This window comes from Olea europaea, chromosome 10 (genome assembly GCF_002742605.1).
Source record: "Olea europaea var. sylvestris chromosome 10, O_europaea_v1, whole genome shotgun sequence".
Lineage (NCBI taxonomy): Eukaryota > Viridiplantae > Streptophyta > Magnoliopsida > Lamiales > Oleaceae > Olea > Olea europaea.
This window is the reverse complement of record NC_036246.1, coordinates 40411231-40432074: the sequence shown is the minus strand read 5'-3', so window position 1 is coordinate 40432074 and position 20844 is coordinate 40411231. Positions and strand designations below refer to the sequence as shown.

The window sequence follows — 20844 nt, the reverse complement described above, 5'->3', positions numbered from 1 at the left end:
CAACCTGTAGGAATTCCATATGACCTCAACGTCATGTTGAGAAATCAAATTATGGAAATAGTACAAGATCAAATGGCTTTTGGTGTACATCCTGTTATTAGGCCGACTTACACAAAGTCATACCCTGATTGGGTAGATCAAGCATATCCATGGCCTAGAGGGTATAAAGTGCCATAATTCTCATTATTTACTGGTTTAGGAGAGGTGTCTACTCTAGAACACATACGGCGATTCACACTGCAAAGTGGTGAAGTAACCGACTACCATAAAATGAGGTTGTTCCCTAGTTTATTAACAGGAGTAGCCTTCTCTTGTTTCATCAATTTTCCAGCTAACTCTGTTCAAACATGACAACAATTGGAGTAATTGTTCCATGCTCAGTTTTATAAGACTGAGTCCGAAGTTACGTTGTCCGATTTGGCGAATCTACGTCAACTGCCAAACGAATGGGCAGAAGGTTTCCTTCAAAAGTTCAAGACAGCAAGAAGTAAATGTTTTGTACCTTTGCCCGAAAAGGAGTTTGTCAAAATCGCTCAAAGTTGTCTAAGCTTTGATTTGAAAAAGAAATTTCAAAATAGGGAATTTCCTGATCTTTTCCAATTGAGCGCAAACGTGATTAGGTATGAACGATTAATAAGAAAAGAAGAGCAAATGAAAAATTCTAGCAAGGGGATTTAATATAGAGACCCAAATTTTGATGTTCATACCATTAATGACGAGTATTACGATCAAACCGAAATGTGTTTGGCCAAATTAATCAAAGGAGACACGTATACTTGTCCTATAATGGTTAAACCTAGATCGTCGGGCAAGGATGAACCTATAAAAGATGAAAAATAAAAAGGTTAGAACGTTCTCGTTCGATGTAATCAAAGCTGACCTTATATTTGATAAATTATATAAGGATAAGCGTAAAGCGAGCGATAAACATAAATTGCCAAGCTCTGAACAAATCAAGGGTAAAAAATATTGTAAGTGGCATAATGCATGGTCGTATTTGACTAACAACTGTTTGGTTTTTCACCATGTGTTACAGGACGCTATTGAATCAGGACGAATTACGTTCGAGGATAAGAAGAAGATGGCAGTGGATGAAAACCTTTTTCCACAGCCACTTGGGGTGAACATGGTGACGACTGGTTTCAAAAATAAGTTGCCAAAATTCAAGTTGGTTATAGATGATGGAGAAGAGGACCCTGGGCCACACCCCAGTGTCTTTGAACGTATCAAAGGGAAGGAGCTTGAAAAGGACGAAGACGTCCTGTGTGCAAGATGTAAAAGAGAAGTGAGTGCAAATACAGAGAAATCAGGGATATGGCAGCATCACCATCGCCCTAGTATTTTCCCAAACGCTCAGCCCGGTAGAAGGCGAGGTACATCATTCTATAGGGGATCGCCTTTCGAGAGGCAATTCAGGTCAATAAATAATGGGAAAACATTCAGGCCACAACCTCGCCAACCAAATGTATGTCATTCCTTCCAGTATAATGCATGAAGGGTGATACCCTTCAACGAGATGACTAGAATCCAACAAAGGCGTTTTCAACGGAATTATGGACGAATGATGAGGCAACAACAGGGAGCGCCACATCCTAAGGCACCTAAACTACCCGAGGTGGCCAATCAAAATATTCTTGAAGACAGTGAGGAGACTGGTACCGGTGAATTGATGGAAGAATTGTCAGAGAGTTCTTCTGAGAGATCGAAGTTTGAACGAGGCAGAAGGGATGGAGAAGATCCAGATCAGCCCCTTGCTATTCAATTTGGTACATTACCTCCTGTCATGGCTAATAACTATTTACTAACTAATGAGTTCAAGAACAAAGAGAAAGAAGAAGAAGAGAGGGAAGATAATGAGGAAGAGGCGTGTGTGATGGAATGTGAAGAAGACCAAACTTCTAGAGGGGTCTACAATGGTGAAGAGGATGATGGTGTGACAGACATCGAAGAGGAAATTGATCTGGAAGCAGCAAGAAGAAAGAGAGGAGTATCGCACAATACTCTGTTGAAGCGACTACATCGAGAGGAAGTTCGTGAAGTGGACTTGTTGGGGGAACCGTCTGTGCGTTCTTTTGATTATTACGTGTTGTACGGGACGCCCAAGAAGAAAAAGAGAGTACCTCGCTCTGAAAAGTATGGATCACCTCCAAGAATAATGCCTCCTCCCACAGGTTGGGTAACCGAAGAAGAAGCATTAGAAAACAATAACAAGGAAATTCAGGAAGTGGAAGCTCAGTGCGACATACTGCGCGTTGACTTATCACAAAAGGATAATTCAACAGAAGACAAGTAGGAAGTGAAAATAGATGCTGCCGAAAAGGTTATTTTTAAGAGACGAGCCATGAAGTTAAATAAACACTTGAGACTATTGTACGTTAAGGCTTTAGTTAACGGTATACCTCTAGCGAAAATACTTATCGATAATGGAGCAGCTATAAACACCATTCCATCTAGGATAATGAGGAAGTTTGCAAAAACAGAAAGTGATGTGATTCCAACAGAAGTCATCCTTATAAGTTTCAATGGAGGAGCAACTTCAGCTAAAGGGGTTATGCCATTGGACATAACTATAGGGACAACTACTAGGACCACAGTCTTCTTCGTAATAGATGGTCCTACTAGTTACAATGTGTTATTAGGAAGGGATTGGATACATGAAAGTCGCTGCATACCTTCATCGCTCCATTAATGCCTAGTTTTCTGGAATGACAAGAGTGAAGCAGAAGTGGTGCAGGCAGATCATAGACCTTTTGTCGCAAAAGCAAACTCAGTGGAAAGATTCATGTACGAAAGAAATTACGGACCTGTCAGAGTGGTCTAAGATGGAGAGGAAACTCAAATTGTTGCACAGAGCGAGGAGCCATTTTCGGTAGATGCACTCACTGAAATGTTCAGTCAAATGAGGCCAAACATAGTGGCCTTGGAAGAGCTAGTAATTGACAAAAAAGCAATCAAAGAGTTTTAAATGAGTTGTAAGCAACAAAGACAAATGGCCGATGTTCAGGCCTTCAAAGCCAAATTAATAGCTTTCAACACAGAATGTAAAGACAAGATGAAAGGAGAAGCAGCCTTGAAAGCATTGTGAGACAAATTGACAGTGTTCGAGTTGGAACAAAGTATTGGCCGAGAAGTCAACAAGGTGGATTGTTTAGAAGAAGAAGCGCCTATAAAGGAAATGGACGATAAAGTAATGATGATCACCAAGCCTGCATACGCTCAAACATAAGACCCTCTGATTAAGTGAATATTGGCAATGAAAGAGAAGATCGCCCAATATTCGTCAATCAGATGCTCGATCAAGAGGTTAGTGATAAATTAATCGCTTTATTAAAAAAATATAATGATTGTTTTACTTGGGAATATGAACATATGCTTGGCTTAAATAGAGATTTGGTGGAATATAGATTGCCAACCAAGTCAAATTTTAAACCTCATAAACAATCCCCTAGGCGTTTTGCTCCTAATGTACTTCCTGAGATTAAGAAAGAAATAGAGCGATTATTAAAAGCAGACTTTATTAAAATAGCCAGATATGTAGAGTGGTTGTCGAATATCGTGCCAATGCTAAAGAATGGTAAATTAAGGGTGTGCGTAGACTTTAGGAACTTAAACATAGCCACACCCAAAGATGAATATCCCATGTCTACGGTAGATTCTTTAGTAGACTTGACTATCGGACACGTAATATATTCCTTCATGGATGGGTATTCAGGATACAATCAAATTTATAAAGTTGAGGAAGATATACACAAAACTGCCTTTAGGTGCCCTGGATCCCTAGGATGTTTTAAATGGGTAGTTATATGCATTTCGGCCTGAAAAATGCAGGAGCAACTTATCAAAGGGCAATGAACTTAATTTTTCATGATATGATAGACAAGTTTGTTGAGGTGTATGTAGATGATATATGTAGATGATATAGTGGTCAAATCCATTAAAGAAGAGGACCATTTTGAACAATTGAGATGTTCATTTGAGCGAATGAAGTAATATAAACTAAAATTAAATCCCTTGAAATGTGCATTTGGCGTTAATGCAGGAAACTTCCTTAATTTCTTAGTACACAAAAGGAGGATTGAACTTGATAAAAATAAAGTGAAGGCCATTTTAGAGGCCAAACCATCTAGCAATAAAAAAGAAATGCAAAGGTTTCTAGGCCAAGTAAATTTTTTAAGACGCTTTATTTCTAACTGTGCAGGGCGAACTAAAATTTTTTCGCCACTTTCAAAGCTAAAAAACCAGGACGAATTCGTCTGGAAAGAAGAGCATCAAAAGGCTTTTGAAAGCCTAAAGATATATTTATCAAGTCCACCAGTGTTGGTGTCATCAATCTAAGGACGACTAATAAAAGTATATATATCGGCTGAACAAGAATCAATAGCTAGAATGGTCACTCAAAAAGACCAATTTGGTGAAAAAAGGGTGGTTTGCTACTTGAGTAGACGGTTAACAAAATGTGAATATAATTACTCTGGCATTGAAAAATTATGTCTTGCATTGTATTTCACATGTACGAAATTAAGGGTTTATTTACGGCCCGTAACCGTTTATTTAATTTCTAGAGTAAATTTGGTTAAGTATATGTTCTCTCGCCCTATTTTACACCAAAAGGTAGGCCTTTGAACGTTAGCATTATCAGAATTCGAAATACAATACATACCCCAAAAGGCAAAAAAAAATCAGGTTTTGACTAACTTTCTGACCGATCATCCATGCCTTGACATACCTGAGGAAATCGAATTAGAAATCAATTCATTCGAATTAAAACATTGGGTTTTCTATTTCGAGGGGTCAAAAACCTCTAAAGGTACAGGAGTAGGAGTAGCATTAATAAATCCTTTAGGGATTTGTTACAAGTTCACATTCACTTTGGATAGGATGTACACCAACAATCAAGTCGAATACGAAGCCTTAATCGTAGGCTTAGAATTAATGATAGATATGGAGGTAAAGAATGTGATCATTAGAGGTGATTCTCAATTGGTAATTCACCAATTGACCGGTGATTTTAAGTGCCAAAGTGATTCTATTATAAGTCAAAATGAAATCGCCCAAAAATTGTTGGAAAAATTCGATCAAGTAGAGCTTCAATGTGTTAATAGAATAAATAATGACATAGCAATTAAGTTGGCCTAGATGGCCTCAGGGTATTCAAAGGCTTTAAATTGGAACTCTACTTATGAATATGGAGTAATATTGCCCGTAGTCCAAAGAAGGGCGATAAAGATTGAAATTCATTGCATACAAAATGGATATGCAAAGGATTGGAGGACAGAGATTAAAAAGTTCCTTAAAAAACCTAATAAAGGAGGTAGTAGAAAAATAAAGTTGCGTTTGTTAAACTATACATTGATAAATGAAGAGTTGTTTAAGAAACGCTATGATGGTATATTGCTAAAATGTATAAGTTTGCAAGAAGCCAGAACAATCATGGCTGAAGTACATGAAATGATATGTGGAGCTCATCAAGCTAGCCAAAAGATGAGATGGTTAATTATTAGGAATGAATATTTTTGGCCTAAGATGGGAGAATCATGTGTTCAATATGCAAAGAGTTGTCTAGCATGTCAAAAGCATGGTCCGATACAAAGGGCGCCAGCAAGAGAGATGGCACACATTATCAAACCCTGGCCGTTCAAGGGTTGGGCGATAGACGTGATAGGGAAGATTTATCCCCCATCGTCCAAGCAACATACCTTTGTTATAGTTGCAACTGATTTTTTCGCTAAGTGGGTAGAAGCGATACCTTTAAAGGAGATTACCCAAAAGAGTGTTATAGAATTTATCCGTGATCATATTATTTATAGACTTGGGATTCCACAAACTTTGATGGTAGATCACGGAACTTCTTTAAATGGAGATCAAGTGAATAAATTCTTGAGCGAGTTTGGAGTTAAATTAGTGAACTCCACATCATATTACGCTCAATCTAACGGACAAGCAAAATCTTCTAATAAGATTCTAAAAAATATCATAAGAAAAATGATAAATGAAAATGTCAGGAATTGACACGAATGTTTAAACAAAGCTTTATGGGCTTATAGGACGTCGCCTCGGTCAAGTACCAATGTTACTCATTTCCAACTTACTTATGGACAGGAGGTCATTTTGTCTATGAAAATCAATGTGCGATCAATCAGAGTGTGTTTACAATATAAGTTAAGTGATGGTGAGTATACCGAATCACTAGTTCAAAACTTATTGGAGTTGGACGAATTAAAGTTGGACGTCCTAGATAGATTGCAAGTTCAAAAACGAAGGATGGCTAAATTTTATAATAAAAAAGTTATAGCCAAGTTATTTAACTTGGGCGAATTGGTTTGGAAAATAATACTCCCTTTGGATAATAAGGATCCAAAGTATGGCAAGTGGTCGCCTAATTGGGAAGGGCCATATAAAGTAAATAGTATGTTGCCTAATGGAGATTACCATTTAGAAAATTTAGGTGGCACCAAGCACATAAAGTTCATTAATGGCAAATATTTAAAAAAATATGTTCCTTCTTTATGGGCGAATGAACAAGTAAAAGCGTAATCAAATTGCATTGAACGATCGTAGATAAATGGGGCCAGAACGAAATACGTTCAAATAAATTCCTTTATTATCAAATATACATTACAAATTGTGAGATACAAAATACTAAATGCTCTACAAGCTATAATTGAGAGTAAACTAATTTCTCGATCAATCGCTAAGCACGAGGGTGAACCGGCCTTGGTCGCCGTCCTGATCGCACTGCTGCAAGGGCAGGCAGAGAGGCTGAGAAGCATTCTCAACAAGTAAAGGAAGAAAAGCACCTTCAAATCGCCTGCCTAATCGCATTGCTGCAATAATGGGCAAAGAGACTGAGAAGCACTCTCAACAAGCAAAGTCGCTTGAAAAGCATCCTTAAAAATTGTCTTCCATCATTGAACTCCTTATAAAAATATGGAGACGATGGAAAGAACTTTGCTGGCCAAAGAATATTTCCTATATCTCTCATACCAAAGGTGACATCAAAACAGATAGCAAAATGGGCGGATCAAACGATCCATTTCTATGGAAGATGAAAATTTTGGATCAATTGTTGAGATGCCAAACGATGGCAGCAAATTAGTTTTTGAAGAAAAGAATGAAAATGAAAATGATGAGTATGAAATACACACGCATTTATAGAGGCGTGAAGGTAAAAAGACAGAATGTGAATGGCCACATTCGTGCCTAATAACTGAAACGTCTTGGGAAAAGAGATGAAAATACCAAGGAAGAATGTGCATGAATCTTAGCATAAAGTAATTAAATGCTTGGGAGGTTGACGATTAAGGACAACGTCAATTAAATACGCAAGTAGAAAAATTAGTCGTTCATTAATAACGATAACTGTTGTTACATTCAAAATTAGCAATGACGGTTAGCACGAAGTTACAAAAGGAAAGTTAAGGCATTGAATGTTTTAATTGCAATTTACCCCAGGGCGAATGAATTCTTTCCCTAAGTCTCCCCCAATCTTCGCTCTGCTGAGAAGAAGCGACATTTAATTCAACTACAAAATCGTCATCAACTTCCAGCTTTTTGTACTGCTCAACCAAAGACTTGGTTCGTTCAATTCCTTGGGAAGCATTATGCTTTTTAGCAGCCATTCTCGCCCTACAGTCGTCTATCTTTGCTTGAAACTCCTTTATTTCCGCAGCCAAACTTGTCATCAAAGAGTCTTCGACCATAACGTCGGAAGAGATTTCTTTCAATTCGTCCTCGGCTTTGTTAATCTCTAGAAGCAAAGACTCTCTTTCAAATGCAGCACGAAGATACTGAGTACTCCTGGCCTTCAGTTTAACATTTTTGGCTAGCAAGGAGAGGATATCAGAGAGAGCAACCTTCAACGTTGCTTTAAAGTCAGCAGAAATGTTGAGCGACGGAAGTGTAAGTGCTTGCGCCAATTTCGCACTCAACAGCTCAAGTTTATCCTTATGTTTAGTAGCACTAGCCTGGCCGATATCCATGTCCATGAAAGACATGTCCTCAAATATCAGCTGCTTGAGAAATTTCATAGCTTCCTCTGAAGAAGCAGAAGGATGACTGGTTGAAGTCGGGCGAGACGTCTTGACTTGTCCCCAGGAAGTAAACAAGTTCTGGATAGAACGCACAATATCATCAGCATCCTGCAAAGAAAAGTGCCAACATTGAGGATTTTCACTACAATAAACGAAGTGAAAATGAAAGTGAAGCAAAAGGTTACCTCATTAGCAATCTTGGGAAGTCCAAGCATATCAGCAGTATGCTCCACCACTTGTGGTGACTTCCCCTTATTTGGGCGAGAAGACTCTGCCACAACGAGCAGGCCCATGAGAGCCTCTGCATAATTCAAGAAGTAACGAATCAGAAACCAGTAGCACAAGCAAAGGTAAAACATCAAAATATGTATTACCTTCTGATTCCACGTTTGGAGGGTCGGCGCCCTGGGAAGAAGGTGGCCCTTCTACTAGTTGTGATGAAGGTTCCGGGATTAAGGGTTTCTCTTTAAGCATAATCTCTTCACCAGCTGATTTGGACGAAGTAGCTTCAGCAAAAGATGATGGAGGAGGAGCTGCCAAAATCAAAGCCTTCGAAGGAGAGGTAGAACTTTTCGGAGAAATTCAGGTAAACCATTAGTACATAGAAAAGCATGTTTAGGAATAAACAAATTCAATTACCTTTCTCCTAACGATGAGAGGAGCATCATCATCATCATCATCATCCTGTAAAGTGGGAGATGCTGAAGCTGGCCATTTGCGGCTTAAGGCAATTTTAGCTGCAGTGGCCTTGGCAGGTAGAGAAGCTGATGGATGGATAGAATGTTTAGCGCGAGCAGGGGAGGAAGGATTCCTAATGGACACAGGGGTGACCAAAATGGGAGAAGTAGAGGGGGTGTCTGACTGGTCCAGTAAATGGAAGGCACGATTAGCATTAGTTGCAAACAATTGGCGTGTTACTGATGGCCAAAGATGTTCAAAAAGGGGATGGACAGCACAGCTGGAATTGAAAGGGGCTAATGAAAATTTGCTCGTCAAAGGAATGTTGCGAGTATCTATAGCATGTGCCTTTGCCTTATTAATAGTGTGAAAACGGTTTGTCAAATTTTTGGAGTAACAGGGAGGAACAGGCCAAGTTTGGCCAAAACCAAGTTGGCGAGCAAAAAATTGGGGAGCATATATTTCAACCCCAACTTTGGCATTGGTTCCAGTTAAGATATCGTGGAACAACTCCCTCCCAATCAAAAACTGAACCCAAACAAGTAGAGAGGCACTCGCACTGTCTAGGGTGGATGGAGGTTGCACATAATCTGGAGTCAAATGAGCAGGAAAAGGAAAAAATGAAGGAATCGAATTTAAGGTATAAAAGAATGAAAAAATGTCCCTACTGGACATATTTACAGGGGTCATTGGATCAATGGCTAGCCCATAGCAGCTAGCAGAACGACTGGAAATGGATGGAGCACCAAGTGGTGGAAAATATGCTCTCTACCACAGTTAAGTGAACCAAAGGGAGCCACTGTCAGTGAGAGATGCACCATTCTTCAGTTGAAACTGAAGGGAAGCCATGCCTCTATAAAGGGCGGCTAAAAAGAAAGAACATAGGTTCAAAGGCCTACCATGTGTCAATTCATGCGCTATGGGTAAATAGCTCATAGAATATTTCATACTTGACACGCAAAGAATATATTTACAGAGCCAAATCTGAAGAAAGTCCACACGCTCAGCATGGGAAGGTTCAGCGCTTGGGTGATTATAAAAGCCTTGCAGACTTGAATAGGACTCAGTAAGTTTCTTGTCAAATTTCGGGGCAACACTGTAAATCACGATACCAGGAAAGATGGTTTCGCCCAAAGACGGGAGATTTACTAGGGCTCCAACATCCCTTAAAGTAATAGACATGGGACCAAGAGGGAAAACGAAAGTGTTATACTCAGAAGACCAAAAACTCAAAGCAATAGGAAAAAGCACTGGGTCAAAAATCGAGTTGAAGAGAAATTTCTAATAAATCTGAAATCCTAGCACGATCAAAAATCGCCTTGGTGGGGCCATGACTCACAAGACGTGCATGCCATCTACGAAAAATAACATCAGCTTTGGGCCAAGTGCGAATACATTTTTCGCGAATCAGCTTCAATGGCAGAGAGTTCAGGAACGGAGGACCTTGAGTGCAAGGGAACAGCTGGCCCACCGCCACTTGTCCGACGGCTTCGGCATTATTGAACGATGGACCCAAATAGAATTCATTGAGGTTATTACTAGCTTGTGCAAGGAAGTTTGAATTTACATATGGCCTAGAAAGGATTTTCTGGAAATCTTCAAAACTAAAAGAATCAAAAGATTAAGTTTGTGAAGTCGCCATTGGAAACAAAGTAGTAGTTTTGATAAGGTTTGCCTGAGAAACGTAGTAGAGAAGCAAAAAGATGAATAGTGAAATAGCGAGGAAGAAGCGCGAAATATAGAGACGTGGTTTAGTGGTGCGATGAAATGGCGTGTCCTTCTGGTTTATAAGGGTTTGTAACGTTGCACCTTTTCAGATTGTAGAAGGAAATAATGATTGAAATTCTTGGGAATTTCAAATATTGCTGGAAAATACAAAGTGAATATGGCAAAGATTAATAATTAGTATTAATTCTACCATATTGGGAGGTAATTGTTGATACACTAAAAATGCAGCCCAAATCAAATAGCCCAAAGAGTGAAGCCCAATTAGAGAATTCAGGATAAAGGTTCAAACAGGATTATTGATGAATGCGGTGGAAGCCCACGAATACGGTAACATCATCCCCCGAGTTTGCAAGACGCCCAGAATCTGAACGAATAGAATACCCTACGATCGCCCAGAGTGATGACCCCGTTCTCGCCCAAACCTTTGAATTGCCAAGGATCTCAACAAGCATAAACATTATGGTTATCCAAAATAACAGTTATTGAAGCAGTTATTGAGTGATCTTATCACATTTCACGATTCAAGGAGCCCAGTTGAAGGCGGTTGAACGACAAAGAGTAATAGCAACAGTTAGGGGCGGCAGTTCCACAACAAGTTAGCCATTATAAAGAAAGTGGGTAATTTTACAGCAATCAAACAATTTTCAAGCGGTTTGTCACGAAGAAATCATCAAAGGAATATAAAAGGAAGAGAAGACATAGAGAAAAGGACCCCGAATCAATTACTCTCAAACAGAGAATATGTAATTTCAATTTCTTAGTTTAAACTTAAACATTTTTTTTAGTACTCGTGTGCTTGCGCCTCTTGGAGGCATTCTATTTAGTTCCAGTTGTAAATCATCGCCAATAAAACACCCCTTTTTGGGATCTTGTCTCAAGAGGTCTGTTCCTTACATAATCGTCTGATTCGTTTTTAATTGTTAGTGACTATCCATGCGAAACAGCTTCTTATCCCACTAAAGAATCCTCTTCACCATCTCCATTTCCACCTCTGGCTGTTTGACCGCTCCCTCCGCCAGCTCCATCACTGCCTAGCTACTGCAGAGATTTCTCCTACTGTCCCACACTTGAGACATTTATTGTCTTTATGAATTTTACGATTGCTGCCTAATCTATGGCTGTTATGCATATGAAAATGCAATTTGCTGTGAGGGTATTGAGAACTGCTACCCCAGCGAGTATCCCATTTGTGATGTCGAAGAGGGCCTCTGCCTTAAGGTATGCTCTTAAATCCTTGTTTTATACAAATTTTGATCTTCTTGGCATGTTGAAGATAGAACTTTACTGATGTTTTTATCCTAGACGTATTTCAGAAATTGAAACTCATCAAAAACTTTGAATAAAACTAATATATTTGAATCGAGGACTGGTGTAATGTTTTCAGTAACCATTTTCGTACTACCTATCTTTTGATAGGATTATGTTGGTTCCTATGATGACTATTTTATGTATTAAATGATAATTGTCATCATCTTCTTTAAACTTTTCTAGAGCCGTGGTGATTATATTGGATGATTATATTGGACTAACAACTAGTAAAAGGAAAATGGCAAAACACAGAGTCCCATGAAGTAAAAACGAAGAAATAGAAAAAGGTTCAATGGAAGAGGAATCCATTTACTGCAAATTGCTGAAAATTATGATTAAAAGCCATTGTAAGAGAAATGTCAACGAGCGTCATAAAAAGTCATCATAATGGAGTAACAAGGATAGTAAAAAAATTTAATATTAAATAAAAATATTAGAGATTTAATAATGAAAAATCTTAAGAAATGAAAGAAGCCCTAAAAAATAAATCAAAAGGAAAAATGTTGAATATTTGAATTAAAAAATCATTATTAAACAAGATTTACAGCAATGTTTATATTTGAAGCCGAGGTAGAGGTTAAGAGGCAGGCACAAGAGTGGGACCCGCACAACCAGTCATTTAAAAAACGCGGGAAATCTTGCCCGTTTCCCAGTTTTCTTACAACCCAAATGGGACCCATTTAAATATGTCAAAAATAAAACAAAACAATAATTATACAGAAAATAATTGCTATACCTTTGGGTCCCTTAATAATTGCTATAATAGCAGTTTGATCTTCAACTTCTAAAGGGTAAATTGATCCCTAAAACCAAATTTCTCTTCGTTCATATGACCCTTGCATAGCTAAACTAATTAAGATAAGCTTCTCAATTTAAACTTGTATGAAAATAATTGAACCGAAATATGTTTTTGTTGTTAAACAAAAAAAGTATTAATGCAATTCAAAAGGTTGATTAAGAGCTCGTTTGATATGACTTTTGAAAAGTCAATGAGTTTTTTATATTCAAAAGTTACTGTTGAACTCGTTTGACAAATTTTATAAAAGTGTTTCTGGTAAAAAAACTTTTAGAGGAAGTTAATTCAATGCGATTTCCTCGAAAAACATTTCTGAAATAGCAAATACTTTTAAAAATTAGTTTTCAATAACTTCATCTAAAAGTTTTTCTATAGGAATAAAAGCAAAAGTCATGTCAAACGAACCTTAATCCTAGTAGCTAACCTTTTATGGCACAGTTAATTTCGCTTTTGCATAAACATTCATGTATTAAAATGTGAAGAGAAATTTTCACTACTACAAATGTATATACTGAAATGTTGTGTACTATTTATTTCGGTGATTTCATTATAACAAATACTTTTTACATATCTGAGTATCTCATAATGGTTGCTTCTCTTATCTTTCAAGGGTCAAGTTACAATTTCATAAAGATATAGATAATTTTATTGTTATGGGTTGATTATGCAATAATAATGAAATGTTAAACTAAATTGCTTCTTTTTAAAAGATGAGGATGAATTTTTAACTGCTTCATTAGATTGGTGGATCAAGATGCAATTTTCCCAGAAGAACAAGGAAAGAGCGTAGTTTGTAGAGGGTTGTCGTATCTGGGGGTGGTGTGGAGCGCAGGAGAGAGACAGTGAAAGAAACAGAAACGAAGGACTATTTTTAGAGAGAGAAAGTTAAAGAAACAATGCAAGCAGCTATCTTTAGAGAGAGAAAGCGTTTTTTTTTTTTTTTTTTTTTTTTTTTTTTTTCCTTCTTTTTATTTTTTTTTCCTTTCCTTTTTCACTTTTCCCTGTTTCACAGTATGGTGGTCGAAGAGAGTTCTCACCTCTGAGATCATCGTGGAAAGGGTAGTCTAGGAAATCACACACAATTTCTTCGCATTTCAATTTTTATCTAATAATATATATATATTTTTTAATTCAAGCTGCGATTTGGAGTGTCACAATAAATTCATTTAATTATACTCTGCACCCTTTTCTATTTACTGTTTTTTTCTTGAAAATATTATGCAGAAAAAAGTATTTTGAAAAGGCATTCAAATTACAGGCAGCTAAAGAATTCGTTGCATCATCATCGACTGCCCTTTTTCCCTCCTCTTCATGTAACCTTTTACTCTGCAAATTTATAAAATTTATGCTCTTTACCTTTTCTTTATAGATTGCTTGTTCATATGGTTATTCTCTTATAATATATTCTGTTTAGGCGTGTGGGATACCCTTGTTTTGTCCTATTTTAACTTTATTCAAGAACCAGGATTGATAAATTTGTGACAGTTTCTACACTGAATCTCGGAGATAATTCATTGAGCCTGTTTATGCAATTGTTCGTGGAAACGGAGGTGCTATAGTCCTAATTTTAATAATATTTGAAGATGAGAGACCCTAATGTGGTTACTACGTCGAAGAAGGGAATTTTTATATGTGCGTTTTTCTTGTTTTTTGAGAAGAAATTGTAGTTGTTTTTGCATTATTGGTATTGTGTCCGAGTAATTTTACATTGCTCGGAGGAAGGTGGTGATCTCTCGTGGAACGTTGAAGATTTTTGGTTTTGTTTGAAGAAATTGCAATTGTTGACGTGTTTCGAGTAATTCTGTATTGCTCGGAGGATTATTTTGCGCAAGAAAACTGGCGATTTTGTGTTGCAGCTTGTACAAATTCCTGGCTGTTGGCAGAAATCAAAACTGCCTCCACCACTGTGACATACGGTTTGGCAAGCAATGGGGGGTAGATGGACGACTAATCGAATCCAGTTATCTTGTTTTTTGCTTTTGATTCTCGTTTTGCAGATTCAAGTGGCCTGTTCTCTCAATTCTGAAGGTAACAAAATTTAGACCGAACATGCCAATAATGTCATTATTGACTTGATAGAAATGGCAATGCAGGATTAGCATTGTTGGAATTCCGAGCAAGGGTAGATTGTGATCCATCTGGAGCATTAGCAAATTGGAATCCTAATGACTGTGACCCGTGCACCTGGTCAGGTGTTCATTGTCTGAACGGTGGAGTGTATATGCTGTAAGTACTTATGTCTTATTAGCAATTTTAGTTGCATATTTGAGGTAATGCCTTCATGCTTAAGTTCCTATAAATCTCTTGAAGATTCCGAATTTTGACTAATCTCTTCCCTCCTTCCCGCCCCATCTCCTCCCCTCTCCTATCGAAATATTCTTCAAAGAATGGCTATATTTCTTTATGCATTTAATTTTTACCCTGTGAATAGGGATCTCAATGGACAGTACTTGCAAGGAGTATTGTCTCCCGAGCTTGGAAATCTTACTCATTTAAGATTTCTGTGAGTATCAACTTCTTTCTGGGCTTTTTACATTATAATTTCACAACTATCAACTAATTATCATTTCCAGCATTGAGGTAGTATGATATTACCAAATTTTTGATCAATCAACTAAGTCCCCAAACCTCTTTTCTCACTTTTGATAGAAAAGGACTTCAGGATTTTCTATATTTATTGTTTTTAAAAATTGTATAAGTCTATCTTACATGGGCCATTTTTGACTGATCATAGTAACCTCTCCAAGAACCATTTTTCGGGCAGCATCCCTCCACAGCTCGGTCAGCTTGCGACACTGGAAGTGTTAGACTTAAGGAATAATAATCTGAACGGAGCAGTTCCTGCAGAATTAGGCAGACTACATTCACTGAAACACTTGTGAGTTTTTAGCTGCCAATGTTAATTTACGCATGATGCTAGAAATAATATTATCTACCTTTGCTAAATTATATATTTTGCTTTAGGTTGCTTTGTAACAACAGATTTGAAGGAAGCATTCCTCTGGAGATTGAGAAACTTAATTTGCTGGCAGATTTACAGTTCGATGAGAATTTTAAAACTGCTTCTGGAATTGGCCGTGTGAATAGAAAAATTGGGCACTGGTAACATATTACTTCTTTCGCATGTTAAATTGCCTTTTAAAACTCAAACCACCTATACGAATAAACTTGAGAAGAGATTTAATTTGTACTAACTGTTCCAAAGATATTTTATGCTAATTTCTTACCTCTGGCGAATCTTGTTATGGATATGATTTATAACAAATCTATATCCTTTTTTCCGAAAGAGATTTATGGACTACTGAAAACGGTAGTGTTTCATATTGATTAATTGTCACACATTTTACTTCTAAGTCACTGTTTCATCACACAGTGGGAAGCATATTTAGATTCTCGTTTTTTGAACACTTTCCCGTTTTATGTTAATCATGTCCTGTGCAGCACGTGGCAGAGTGGTCATGAACCATCAAAGAAGCAAGATTCTTTTCTGATATCAATTACAGAGACCCTAATCCATCACTTCAATCTGTTCTCTCTGTAAGTAATCTCAAGGTTTCTTTTACAGCAAAGCTTAGTTGTGCTAATTTTTCATCTTTTTCTTCACATTGTTTTATACATGAAAATCATTGTCAAGGTCCGGAAGAAAATCATTGCACCATCATGCTGATAATAGCTGTAGCAATCAACCAAGTAAGCACTGACATGTTTTCCTTGAGTTAAATACACTGACAGTCACTAAATAGTAAGTACTTAAATTTTGTCATATTTGGTCAAACCAGAAGACATTAATAAAATGATCATATTGTAGCAAATGCGCAAGTTCAGTTACCTATTTTCAACGAAGTTTAGTTTTGGCGAGTAAATTGAAATTTCACTGGAAGTGCAGCAGTTTTTACTGTTTTCTGGTTCTTTAATCAAATAGGCCATTCATTTGTCAAATTATATTTGTTATTGCATTTGCTAGGTTCTCTTGAGCCAGATGTCATCGAAAATGTAAAGAACCTGGCGCATAATGCACGTCGTATACTAGTTGAACAGTCGAGTAATCTTGCTGCAGCCCCCACCGATATTAGGTCGCCATCAGATCCTATCATCGCTCTTCCAAGCAGTAGGAGTAGCGGATCATTTTCAGCTGTACCAAATAGGAAGAAACAGGCTCCTTTTCCTGTACCATCACCCGTTCCACCTCCACAGCATGAGCCAAGTAACACAACTAATCCTCCTCCGGATTCATCTGCTGCTGCCAGTAAACCAAATGATAAGCAATCTCCTACTGGTGAAACATCTGGAAATTCATGGAAGTATATCATTGGGATTTCAAGCGCAGTTTTCCTGCTCATTTTTGTAGCAGCCGTCTTTGTCATCTGCAGAAGCAGAGCGGTTAAAACAATTTGTCCTTGGAAGACTGGATTGAGTGGACAGTTGCAGAAAGCATTTGTTACGGGTATGTATGCTCCTTGTGGTCTAGAATCTGATACTAAAAAGCTAGTTTGAAGAGAAACATGTAATGTTTCAAATTAAGTTCTTTTTCATGCAATTTTCTCTGGTTTGGGTAGAACTTGTTCTTTTTCTTTTTCCACTTCCTTCTTGAACTGGATATGAACTGAGGCAAATACGTGAATTAGAATGCATTGAGCAATGGGCAAGTGCTTTGACTTGCAGGGGTCCCCAAGTTAAACAGAGACGAGCTAGAAACTGCATGCGAGGATTTCAGCAATATTATCAATGCATTTGAAAATATAGCGACTGTGTACAAGGGAACTCTATCCAGTGGAGTAGAGATCGCTGTTGTCACAACTGCTATATCATCTCTTAAAGATTGGTCAAAACGTTGTGAATTGATATTCCGGAAGAAGGTTAGTTCATTCATTTAGAACGACTTGAAGGGTTGCTAAAGTACAACAGTCATCTCATGCAAATGCTATTTGAACTTACTCATATTGTTTTTTCCACTTCAATAGATTGACATGTTGTCGCGAGTGAATCACAAGAATTTTGTTAATCTTATTGGATACTGCGAAGAGGATGAACCTTTTACGAGGATGATGGTTTTGGAGTATCCTCCAAATGGCACTCTTTCCGAGCATTTGCACGGTAATTCTTGTTGATATTAGAAAGAGCTCGTTTGGTTGTGATTAAAAGTTACTTTTTCAAAAAGTAATTTAAGACGTAGCACGTTTGGGGACTTAAATTTGAGCACAGCCAAACATGTCAAAATTCTTGTTGATAATAGAAAGAGCTCGTTTGGTTGTGCTTAAAAGTTACTTTTTCAAAAAGTAATTTAAGATGTAGCACGTTTGGGGACTTAAATTTAAGCACAGCCAAACATGTCAAAATTCTTGTGCTTGTCATTTTGGGATACTTGTTTTTTTGAGATTTGATTCGTTCTTCCTTCAGTTAAAGAACTTGAACATCTTGACTGGAATGCAAGGATGAGGATAATCATGGGGATAGCTTATTGCATTCAGCACATGCATGATTTGACTCCACCGCTGGCACATTGCAACTTGACTTCAAAATTCATATTTTTGACAGATGATTATGCTCCTAAAGTAGGCTTCTTTCTCTTCATGAATGTTTATGCAATATTTTATATCTATGAAGTGCACTCTCCCCTTGCTCCCTGTTCCTGTTCCCATTCCCATTTTCCTTGTCCCCCTTTCCCTCGCCCATCCATTAAATGCATTTACTTGGGAGCTCTTGAGAAACTGCAAATGAGGAGGGGGGCACCACTGTGAAAAAGGAACATTTTTTTTTAATAAGAATAAAATTGGCGTTGTAGAGTAAAAGAAGTCATTTTGAACATAATGTGTTACTTTTATCTTCATTATTGCTAGAGATCTATTGTGAAAAATTCCCCTATAAGTTGTCAGCCAATTTTAATGAAATAAATGATTGCTTTTTTAGGTTGCAGAGATCGGCTTCTGGAAAGAACTCGTTGCCAAGTCAAAGAATCTGGAAAATGATTCTGAGCATTCTGAACTTCCACCACTTGCTGACGGTGAAACAAATGTTTACAGCTTCGGAATACTGTTGCTTGAAATTATCTCTGGAAAACTTCCATACTCCGAAGAGCAAGGGCCTCTCATCAACTGGGTATCTGTCTGGTGGATTGCTACTTATTTGTTTTAATTTTTTGTTATGGATTAATTCATACTTCTTATTTATGAGAAAAACACAAGGTACAAAAACCTAGGCTACCTAGCAAAATATACAAAAATTTATAGTGGTCCATTACGATGAATGAGAAGAATATTATGATAGTAGAATTTGTATTTGAAGGAAAACAGCGCCCTAAGAAATATGTAGGAATACAAGGACACCTAGTACGTGAATAGAATCTTTGATATGCCCCTAAACCTGACTTAATGATGTTTTGAATGACATTTTGCAGTGGGTAAGTGAACCGTGTAATTAGGCTTAGGCTCCATGTAGTTGTACATTGTTGAAGTTTTGAACAACATGCCTCTAGTTTGCTGATTCCTAGAATTGTATATTTCAATTCTATAATGTTATATTATTTCGACATTGTTAGGCTTCTGAATACTTGAACGATATGAGGAAGATCAACTACTTGATCGATCCAACCTTGAAGTCCTTCAAAGATAACGAGCTCGATGTGGTGTGTGAAGTAATCCAAAGATGCATTCAACAAGATGCACGAAAGAGGCCAACGATGAAAGAAATAGTTCAGAAATTACGGGGAGTGATTGATGTATCGCCTGAGGCAGCAGCACCAAGACTTTCTCCCCTCTGGTGGGCTGAGCTTGAGATCTTATCACAAGAAGCAGTTTAGTTTACTCTGTGTATTGAATATAAGTCAATTATATCTCATTTTAATGCATACAATTGTACCTTATTTTTCTTCAACAAAGAAATCACAACTCTATTTCCTTTTATTTCATTTATTTGTTGCATCGTGTCATTCTCATCATCCATATTATTTAATTATTTAACGTTTTTGTCACCTTGAAACAAGTATAAATGTATTATAATACTATATGTATTTTTGTGAGTAAAGAATGGCATGTAAATTAAAGGCAATGTTTGACAAGAGAGTTGTATATCACGTGGATGTAGTAAATATTTACATTTTATTTTATATTTATTTTTTTTCACTCTAAATGATGTTGAATTCTTGAATTTGAGGCGAATCAGATGGCTAGAACGGTATGAAATGAATGAAGATTTTTTTGACAAGTATTAGAGTTAGTAGAGGTTTTGAAAAACTTATCATTATACATCAAAATGATGCACAATTTTTGATAAAAATTAAGTCTAACTTCACCTATATGTGAGCCATCGAATTGTTTAATTTTTTAGACGAAGCGATTCAACTATTTTTAAATTCAAGCTCTCGTACTAAACAAATTTTTGAATTTGGCAATGATCAGGCCTTTGGACACCCCCCCCCCCCCCCCCCCTCCTTCTCAAAATTCGAAAACCATGAACTTGGTGAAGGACATTGGATCACTAGAACCCATTCACCTCTTTCCATCCTTTGGTCTATGGATGTCATTCTCTGCATTAGTCAAATCGAAGCGACTACCTTGATCACTGATTCCATACATCATACTAACGCTCGGCTAATATATATGAATCATTATAATTAATTAAATAATTTTTCATCTACACATTTTGTGCAATCTAGTACTATTATACTTATCAAGAGAGCTGCTATAGGTACAGAGATTTACCTACCGAATACACACAATACACACAGGAAGGGCGGGATATATATATATATATATATATTTTTTTTTTTTTTTTACAATATTTTATACATGGGGCCCACTCCTATGTGAGTAGGAATTCAAAAATCTGTCATTTTTCTGGCAAAAAAATTCTGTACCTGAAGAATTTTTCACTTATCAATCACTTATTTATATCTATTTATAATTTAAACTGTGTATAAACAACTTTCAAACATATTCATAAATAAGATTCACTTTCAAGATGTAAATTCACAAATCCTCTTCAAAGAATAACATCAACAATGCTTGGTGGATAGAAATAAGGGATGTTATTTCAAAGAAAAATTCCAAAAGGGCTAGTTATCTCTATCCTTAAAGTGTAAAAACTAATTAAGTTACAAACAAATTTAAGGTTGGCCAAATTTATTTGTGGTTTCCTGAAAACATTGTTTTGATCAATTTGGTTAAGTGATCCCCTCGTAACACAAGAACAAGAAAGTCCCAACTCTATAATTATCTCGATTTCTTTATATTATTCACTTATTTTCGGATAAGTAATTATAGGGTACCATTTTTTTTTCATTCTTGGTTGAACCCTAATCTTAAGGAT

General features: G+C 37.0%; 1 protein-coding gene across 4 annotated transcripts; it reads left to right on the top strand.

Annotated features, from left to right (window-relative positions):
• The first annotated feature begins 13488 nt into the window (after positions 1 to 13488).
• On the top strand, positions 13489 to 19496 carry LOC111402257 (protein MALE DISCOVERER 2-like). Of its 4 annotated transcripts, none has more exons than XM_023030428.1 (13): positions 13489 to 14568; positions 14634 to 14766; positions 14972 to 15043; positions 15275 to 15418; positions 15505 to 15642; positions 15982 to 16077; positions 16175 to 16230; positions 16505 to 16984; positions 17203 to 17396; positions 17502 to 17634; positions 17938 to 18092; positions 18448 to 18647; positions 19076 to 19209. In XM_023030428.1, exons 1-13 carry the CDS (start codon positions 14469 to 14471, stop codon positions 19089 to 19091), a joined length of 1917 nt encoding a protein of 638 aa, XP_022886196.1. In that variant the 5' UTR covers positions 13489 to 14468; the 3' UTR covers positions 19092 to 19209. The 4 variants fall into 4 exon arrangements, with proteins under 4 accessions (XP_022886196.1, XP_022886191.1, XP_022886192.1 ...); XM_023030423.1 differs by having other exon boundaries at positions 13490 to 14568; positions 18448 to 18636; positions 19076 to 19496; XM_023030425.1 differs by having other exon boundaries at positions 14390 to 14568; positions 14620 to 14766; positions 18448 to 18636; positions 19076 to 19434.
• The last annotated feature ends 1348 nt before the right edge of the window (positions 19497 to 20844 follow it).

Coding starts and splice junctions, on each gene's coding strand:
- LOC111402257 (XM_023030423.1), top strand. CDS start 14,469: ATGGGGGGTAGATGGACGACTAATCGAATCCAGTTATCTTGTTTTTTG. Junction 17,635..17,937: donor TCTTTCCGAGCATTTGCACG/GTAATTCTTGTT, acceptor TTCTTCCTTCAG/TTAAAGAACTTGAACATCTT. Junction 18,637..19,075: donor AAGGGCCTCTCATCAACTGG/GTATCTGTCTGG, acceptor CGACATTGTTAG/GCTTCTGAATACTTGAACGA.